Here is a 9,322-nt window from a genome sequence, read left to right as displayed (position 1 = left end):
GGGCGGGGGACCCGGGGAGCGCGGAGGGCGGTGCTGGGGTGCGCCCCGCCCCCTCTGAGCCTGGGCACCTGTTGTCGCTGCCCTGGGTAACCTGGACTCGGCCCTGTAAGGAAGACTTCTAGCCTCAGACCTGAGTAGCACCTGCTGTCTGGAGCTCAAGGTCAGGGGAGGGGGCTGGAGGGGGATTCTGCAAGGAGTCCCATCCTACTGTGCACACTGAGAAGGATGGAGACTTTGTGTGAGTGTGTGTGTGTGTGTGTGTGTGTGTGTGTGTGTGTGTGTGTGTGGTGTGTGTGTGTGTGTGTGTACCACAGCACAAGTATGGAGATCAAATGACACTTGGAAGAGTCTATTTCCTTCCACTATGTTGGTCCCAGGGATCAAACTGGGTGGCGATACTTCCTGGAAAGTGCCTTTACCTGCTAAGCCATCTCCCCAGCCCCCAGGTCAGGGTTTTTAATAGTCACCTGCTCATAAGAGGATGCTGGCCCAGGGTGAGAGTTCTGAGAGAGGACAAGGACACCACTAGTGGCCTCCCGGCTGGATAGAGGTCTCATACAAGGAGGCAGACTACCTCCCAGGGCTCCTGTAGGGCAAAGAAATTTAGGTGCAAGTCTTTTGCTCCACCTGGGGACTTCTGTCATGGAGCAGCAGTGGCCCCATTAATTGCTGGCACTCACGTGCCCTCCTGCATGTGTGGTCTCCACATCTCACACATATACTCTTGTGTGCATTCACAGGAGCTCATTCAGGATCCCAGAGTGGCCAGACACTCCTTGGCAAACCTTGCCAGGCTCACAGCACCCCATGTCTGAGCATTTACCAGACACGGAGCATCACAAATAATCTAGAGACAATTGGATTTACAGTGCTTGGGAGCAGAGGTGATATCCCTTCTATAATGCCAACACTTGGGAGGTAGAATCAGAAGGATCAGAAGTTCAAGGTCATCCTTGGTTACATAGTGAGTTCAAGGTCAGTCTGGGCTACATGGGACTCTCCCTTAAAAAAGAAGATAAGAAAATGAAGCATATGAAAGGTTGTGCACGGGCTATGAGGCAATAGTGTACCATTCTACCAAGGGGCTGGAGCCCCTGGTGACGGAGCCATCCCTCGGGGACCTCAAGGGTTGGCTGTCATGACGACAAATTACTGCGGTCTCCTGCATCCACAGGGGGAACTGAAACCACTACTCGTAGGAAGCAGGGACCACACGCAAGTGTGAACAACACTTGAGTGTCCAGCGTCCAGTGGGTGCAGGCCTCTGTCCCAGCTGCTCAGAGCCTGGTACTCTCCCCTCCAAACCTAGCCTCACTGAGGTGGCTGTGAAGGGATCCTTCTTTATTACAAGGACACCCAGGTGGCTCACTCAGCATTAGGGGTGCTCCTGCCCCTGTGTGGAGAAGGAAAGACAGACCTGCCTATGCTCGAGCTCTGGTCCTGTCCTGTGCATGTGGCCTGGCACTGAGCAGGCAGATGTGTCTGCCCTTCTCGTTGCTCTCCAGAACGAGTGGACGTGGCTCGGAGGCAGGGCTCTGACTCACCAGGATGTAAGGGCAGGAGCTGTTCACAGCTGCTAATGCTTCTGCTGGCAATATAACAATCTGGGGACTGGAGTGGGGGGTTGTGGAAGAGGACCCCTGAAGAGAGGAGAGAGAGGGCAGTTTACAGGGTAGGAGATGCCTGGGGCGGAGAGAGGTGGATGGGGTGAGCTGAGCATCATCTAGGGTCCCTGTTTGGCTGACTCAGACACAGATGGGGATGAGATGGATGCTTCTGCCTGCCCATGTGTTTACAGTCTTCCTGCTGACCCAATCTTGTCACTGTACACACTGGTGCTCCAATAGAGGCAGGAGTTTGCCTAAGGTTACACTGCTTCCTGATATCAGGACAGAGACCAGAACATAGGTCTCCTGATAGACACTCCAGCACTGGTACCATCCTGAGACTGGGCCATCCTGGGAGAGCCAAGTGTCTCTCTTCCTTGCGTGTCCACATTCACCTTCCCAGTCCTTGGAATTCTGCTGAAGCAAACAATGTCCAGACAGCTCCAAGATGTGTGGCTGTCCTCCCCGGGACGGTCTGTCCTCGCCTCACTCACCCCACAGCCCATCTGCCCTGTGACCTTCCACTGCCCACCTCCTGCCACACCCACTCATGGCAGAGAGGGGAGGAAACCTGGGATGGCAGTGCCAGGATGCACCCTTCACCCCTCACATTCTCTTCTGGCATGATCTTGAGGACCCAGACATAGCCCCCTCCCATGGCTATCCATCAATAAACAAACATCTGCAACTGAGAGTGCCCGCTCTGCTGTGGGCACTAGAGCATGGAGAAGGGACAGTGCAGGGCTGGACGGGAGGAAGATTCATCTGCAGAAGCCACTACAGTGATGAATCAGACCAGTGCTTGCCCGGCAGTCCCAGGGTCAGCAGGGACACTGTGGAGAGAGCCATGTGTGAGATGAGCTCAGGGTCAGGGTGGGAGGTGCTGTTTCCCTAGCCAGCAGAGCCTGTGAAAAGAAAGCTCCTGCCAAGGGCCAAGGGGACATGGGGACAGCCTCAAGTCTACAGTGACCCTGAAAACAGATTTTGAAGGTTGGGTAGAGTGTTGGCAGCTAGAACTGGTGGAAGGTTCTCTGTACACAGAGGTTTGAAAACAGGGATGCCTGGGGACAGTCTGAGCACATGTGACATCTGGGGAGCAGCAGGAGAGGGGAGGCTGTACCCCCTGATTATAGAGGACCCTCTATTGAGCAAAACAGCAGCGATCTTCATCGGATCATATGTGCCCACTTGCAAGAGGCTGTTGGCTATTGACTGCTGATGTTATCTCAGAGGAGAGGATGGGAAGGTCACTGGACCCTCGCCGACACACCTCTCAGCTACCCCGATTCAATTCTGCCCTCAGAAGTTGCTAGAATCTCTAGGCTAGGGAAAGTTAGTTGAACGCGGTTCCATCTACATGGCTAAGGGGAAGCCATCATCTACGCTGGGTGAAGTAGCTGTTGTATGCAACTACGCTGGGGGTCCTACCAGGCTCCTGCAAGTAACTCCTCACCCACACTCTGTAAGTGAGCCCGGTAAATTCATTGTCTCCCTAGGTGAACTGTGGTGGAATTGCCCTTGGGTTGGTCATTGAGACCTTGTGAGGAGTCTCTCCAAGAGAGGCAAAGCTTGACAGCAGAAAGAACAGCAGGGGTCCTGGCAGACCTGCGGATGGCAGGATCCTTAGCTACTCAGTTAGTAGGTGGTGACTGAAAGTGAAAAGGTGAGACTTGCCCAAGGTCCCACATCTGGAAGAGCGACCATGGCCAAGACTCAGTCCGCCTGTCCCTCACCAGCAGGTGATCCCTCGTGTGCCAGGCAAGGGATACATCAGTGCAGAGGCCCCTGCATACTGGAGGCTACAGTACGAGTGGAGGAGGCAGGAGGCAGGGTTTCTCCAGCAGGGATCAGGGTCCACTGGTGACCACTGGCAGCACAGGGTAGGCAGATCCCTTGAGAAGGACAAAGACTTGGCCTGGTCTGGTCTGGGGCTTGAAAGGCACATCTTGGGAGCTCCTGAGGATGGAGTCCACTGCCCAGTTGTGTATGAGGCTTAGAGGGGCATAAGAGGAGTTGGCCAGTGGTCTGGGTGTGGGAGGAGGGACCCAGGAGACTGAAGAGAAGGAAAGAATCTTGGGTGGGTTCCAGCAGTCAGAGATTGAAGCCTTTCTAGAAAGATCTAGAGATAAGGCCATGGGCCAACCTCGGAGTGTGTTCATTCTCACTTGGGGCTGGGGTTTCCAGCTGGACCCTCAGATCAGACGTCTCCCTGACCCTCCAACAACAGGTGGACTAGAGAGGGGAAAGAGTGAGAGAAAGAGAGAGAGAGGGTGTGCACTGTCAATCTAATGAGGGAGAGAGTCCTGGGGGAGATCAGTCTGATGGAGACAGTGACCACCACTGACTGTACTGGACCCTGGGACACCAGGGAGAGACAGGGAAGCCTCCAGGAGTCAAGAGAACTATGGAGTCAGTAATGTGGTATATTAAGTTTGTCTCTCAAATGCCTAGTGTAGTCCTGGTCCATGATGGCTGCTTTGTGACAGGATCCCTTTCTCAGGGTCCAGGGGCTGGTGATGTAACTCTGGTTCCGATGGTTTCTGCAAGCAGAGAAATCCCCCTGCCAGAACCAAGGCCTTGATGACGGACGGTAAGTTCTTGAGTTGTGCCTGTCACACAGCAAGTGACCACCAGGGGGCAGCCTGACACAGCATCATTCTAAATAGTTTTCGTGTTCCTTTTCCACCGTTGGCCAATTGACACAGAGTACCACGCTGGCAACTCTGACCCAGCCAGGGCTCAAAGTTGTGTACACTGCGACCTGAACTTGGCGGCTGGTGACGGGGAGGGGCTAAAACACTGCCCCCGTTCTGGCCACTGGACCCTGAGATTCACCACGGAGCTGTGTCTGCCCCAGGTATGAGTCTCTTCTCCTGAGCCAGGACTACAAGGTTGCATCCACCCAGAGGCGGGCTTTGTTCTAATAGAACAACTCTATAAAGAATGCAATCCCTCAGTCTGAGATCTGCATGGTCCTGAGCCCACTGTACAGATGTGGAGACTGAGAGCCAATAGGAAGACCAAGGCTAGGTAGAAGAGCTGGGACTTGAACCCACAGCCATGGGCCCCTCTAATCCAGTGCACTCATGGGGGCGGGTGGATAAATGCTAACTTTTGGAGACATTCCTGGCCTGACAGTCCCAGGAGGCTGGGAAAGTGTGACCTAAGAAAGTCACACTCACTCAGCTAAAGACTAGGACTTGTAGTCAGAGTCAGACGTCAGAACCTTCCTCAGACACCCAGGGAGGCTACGTGTAACAAGAATTTCCCAGTCTGACAGGAGAGGGGGTGGTAGACCCCTCAGGGAGCCCCACTTCTGATGGAAGAGACACAGCTGACTGTGCTGAGCCCCTGTCCTGAGCACTGTGGGCAGTGGCATGAGGTTACCCAGCCTAGAAGCTCACAGGTGTAGGGACATCTAGTCTTGAGGATGGGCCTTCCCATTGAGAGCCCTGCTGAGCCAGATGGGGCCTTGGTGGGACTTAGGGGGTAATTCCAGTGCTGGGGTTAATAACAGCATGGTGCATTGCCTGGCATGAATTTAACCCTTCAATAGCCCAAGCGGTGAGTCCACACCATGGTCATATGGGACAGCTCTTAGACAGTCCCACCACTCGGTGAGCGGTGGTGGCGCACACCTTTAATCCCAGCCCTCGGGAGGCAGAGGCAGGTGGATCTCTGTGAGTTCAAGGCCAGCCTGGTCTACAGAGCAAGATCCAGGACAGCCAGGACTACACAGAGAAGCCCTGTCTCTGAAAAATCAAAAGAAAAAAAAAGAAAAGAAACACCCACCACTAAGCTACACTCAGCCCAGTCCCCCTTCGTCATGACCTCTAAGGAAACTCCTGGGGCCACCGGGCCCTGTCTTGCCCTCGCCATTCCTGCCTCTGGATATTTGCACAAGCCACACATCCCCTCCGTCGGGCCGCACTACACACGCCTGTCCTTTGAGTCCCGTCCCGTCCATCCTGCTTCCTCACTTTCGTCTTCAAACTTCCTGCAAGATGCTCACCACCCCACCCCATCCCCAACGGGATGCAAAGAGCACACAGGCCCAAGACTGGAGACTGAAGCTGGTGTTAACACCCTATGGCACACAGCCTGTTTCTGTAAATAAAGTTTTATTTAAACACATTCATGCTTACTCATTCGCCTGTGTTCTCTAGCTGTTATACTGTGTAACAGTGGAGGTGGGGCAGACACAGCATGACCCTCAAAGCTGAAAATGGAAACATTTGCAGGGATCTGGTCAAGACTCTGGCCGAGGGGATATATAACAAATTGCAGCCGGGCGTTGGTGGTGCACACCTTTAATCCCAGCACTGGGGAGGCAGAGGCAGGCGGATCTCTGTGAGTTCGAGGCCAGCCTGATCTACAAAGCGAGTTCTAGGAAAGGCACAAAGCTACACAGAGAAACCCTGTCTCGAAAAACAAACAAACAAACAAAAGAAACCAATTGTGGGGACAAATAAGTTGACAGCTCATGAGAAGTGCCAGGAGCGGCAGAACAGGGGGGGTAGGAAGTGAGACTGTGGCTGAGGCTGGCTGAGACATTTCTCATCCTACCTCAACCCCCCAGGTGCCAAAGTAGATCAGCCTGAGCAGAAGGTGGGCAGAACACATGGCTTGGCCTCATGAAGGTCAGGCTGGGTCTGGATTTTCTCCCCCGGCTGCTGTTCATGCCCGGCTAGGGGAAGGTCCTGTTGGCATCTGCCCATTGGGAGTTGACTGCATGCTAGATAGACACAGTGGTGACTGTTTTCTGGGAGCTTACGGGGAATTGTGGCGAGCTGCCCAAGCTGAAGCCCAGGTCATAGGTCAGATCAAATGGGGCCTGTTCTCCCTCTCCTCCTCAAGTGCCTTCCAACCACTCATGAACATCCCCCAGTGGTCCAGGAGCAGGACATACGCCCCTTTTATAGACAGACTAACAGAGGTCTGTGGTGTTTGATGAATTGGCCAAAGCCTTTGGTCCATGTCTGCAGGCAAAGCTCTGATTGTCGTGGGAAAGCCCCCGATGGTATTTAGGACAATGGGTTCTAGCCCAAGACTTATTCGGGCAAGTCTGTCCCCGCTGGGCCTCAGTGTGGTCGTCAGGAACCAAGAGGGCTGGGTAAATGTACCTGGAAGATCCGCCAGCTGCACACGCTATGGCTCGCCTCTTCCTTGTTCAGGTCTCAGTTTGTCTCTGTAAAATGGGGAGATGAATGCTGGCCCTCCCACACTCTTGCAGCTGGTCCAGGAAGATCACAGATGGGAAAGAGCTTTGAGCTCAGTGGAAGAAAAGAATTCTATAAACCAAGGGGGTTATTATGTTGCTGATTTGGGAGCAAGCATGGGCTCGCACTCAGAGGCAGACGCAAAGTTTAGTCTGGCCAGTAGAGGGCACTATGGGGAAGCTGGGTGAATCTTGAACTGGAATCCAATTGGTGCTTGGGAGATCAGCCTGGATAGCTACCCTACATTGGGGGCTTGGAGGCACTGCTGTGAAATGTAGGGGACCCGCGGCACCTCAATATAGTGGTGGGTGCTGGGCAGGGTAAGAACATGAAGCAAATTAGCCTTAACCTAGTGAGGTGGGGGTTAGGATGGGCGCTAGACGACAGGCAGAATGATTCTCTTGCTAGGGAGGGCAAGGAAAGGTGAGGAGAAATGTTCAGGCTAACGTCTAAGTCAGAGGTCTGGGCTGCAGAGCCTCCAACAGCAAGCGATGCCTTCAGGCTCCAGGATCAGGCTGAACCACCTGGGGGCAAGTTCCTTCGCTTCTCAAGGTGTCTAGTCCTTCCCCATAAAAGGAGAAGTGTTGCTGGGTGATAGAGGTGCACGCCTTTGATCCTGGCAATGAGAGGCAGAGACAGGAGGATCTCCGTGAGTTCCAGGACAGCCAGGGCTACACAGAGAAACCCTGTCTTGAAAAACAAAAAAACAGCTCTTCCGGTCCCAGGTACTTTGGGAGCTGTCGGTTTCCATTCTGACATGGCCAAGTCTAAGAACCACACCGCACACAATCAGTCTCGAAAATGGCACAGAAATGGTATCAAGAAACCCCAGGCACAAAGATACAAATCTCTCAAGGGGGTGCACCCCAAGTTCCTGAGGAACATGTGCTTTGCCAAGAAGCACAACAAGAAAGGCCTGAAGAAGATGCAGGCCAACAAGGCAAAGGCAGTGAGTACACATGCAGAGGCCACCACGGCCCTTGTGAAGCCCAAGATGCCGAAGGGCCCCAGCCACAAACTCAGCCGCCTTGCTTTCATCACTCACCCCGAGCTTGGGAAGCAGATTAGAAGCTACATGGCCAAGGGTTGTAGGCTCTGCCAACCAAAGCCCAAGACTCAAACCAAGGCAGAGGCCTCAGCTCCAGCTCAGGCTCCCAAAGGTGCCCAGGCTCCTGTGAAGGCCCCATAGAAAAGGCTTCTGTCTGCCAGACAGATGGACTGGTGTGACACACCTACACACTATTTGCAGATGATCAGGACCCATGCTGTTTTTACAAATAAACTTGAGGCAGGATCTGCTAAAAAACAAACAAACAAACAAACAAACAAATAAATAAGTAAATAGATAGATAGATAGATAGATAGATAAAAGAAAAACAAAAAAACAACATCAAAAGCCTCGTGACCTCCCCTCCCAGAGCTTCTGTGGATTGAGTGGCCCTGAATGACAGCTCTTAGAAACGGGTTGGACTCTGCAAACCCCATTGTGCCAACATGGGCCCTTCCCACTCTTGCCTTTCCAGCCTGGATACAGCCAGAGCCCTGGGAAAGTGTTTTCCCAGCACAGGTGTGGGAAGGGGTGAGCAAGGGGGTCAGGGTGGGCCTTGTGGGGCCCCAGGGACATGTGTGAGAGTTGATGGTGCTTCCCGGGGGGGTGAGACAGTGGGCATCGGGATCACGCACCGGGAAGATCATGTACTGGAACCGGTACTGTGCTGAAGACACAGTAGACGGAGGCGGAGGCTGAGATTCAGAGAAGGGATGTCCGAGCTGGTTGGAGATGGGAAGGAAAGGGACTGGAAGAAAGAGAGGAACCAGCCAGTTCTACCTGGCCAACACCACCCCCCCTGCTGCCCCTGCTGCACTCGCCTCTCGGAGACCCCCGCTCTGAGTCTCAGTTTCCTTGTCTGTGAAACTGAGAGGTAGCCCCTTGGGTTACAGGGCTTCAAAGACTCTACAAGATGGCCTGGATCTCCAAAGGGTCCAAATGGCCCCTAGCACCTCTGGTGAGTCCCCTCAACTCAAAGAGGCCTGGAGCTGGCTCTGTCACTGCAGCCACCAGGCCTTTTATGTAGAAAGACCAGTTTATGAGGAAAAACCCCAAAACAAACAGAGCCCAGCTGGCACCCCCTGCCCAGCCCTGCCCAGCTCCACCTACCTGCTCTTGCCCTTCCAGCCCTGGCTAGGGAAAGGGAGGAGGGGAGCCAGAACTCTGGGGAAGTGTTTTGCCAGCCCAGGTGTGAAAGTGGGTAGCCTGGAGGTCAGGGTGGGCCTTATGGGGACCCCAGGAAATGGCTCGTTCTGGGAGATGAAACAACGGCCATCGGTAACCATTCCCTGGGAAGCAAGATGAAGAAGCAGATTCCAGAAATTTCCCTATGTCTAGTGAAGGGCACAGTCCTCTGGGACAGTGACCTAGGGGGTGACCTCCAAGGTCCCTCAGTTGAGCTTGAGACCCCTGGGAAGGACAGAAGCCAGTTTGGGAGAGGGGATTAG

General features: G+C 53.9%; 1 protein-coding gene across 1 annotated transcript; it reads left to right on the top strand.

Moving 5' to 3' along the window:
* Positions 1-7,583: 7,583 nt before the first annotated feature.
* LOC118577382 (60S ribosomal protein L29-like) lies at positions 7,584-8,015 on the top strand. Its single transcript, XM_036177537.1, has one exon. The coding sequence runs from the start codon at positions 7,584-7,586 to the stop codon at positions 8,013-8,015; it is 432 nt and encodes a 143-aa protein (XP_036033430.1).
* Positions 8,016-9,322: the final 1,307 nt, after the last annotated feature.

The sequence above is a fragment of the Onychomys torridus genome, chromosome 2 (genome assembly GCF_903995425.1).
Source record: "Onychomys torridus chromosome 2, mOncTor1.1, whole genome shotgun sequence".
Taxonomy (NCBI): domain Eukaryota; kingdom Metazoa; phylum Chordata; class Mammalia; order Rodentia; family Cricetidae; genus Onychomys; species Onychomys torridus.
Note: the sequence above shows the minus strand (reverse complement) of the source record. Positions and strands in the feature narration are given on the sequence as shown.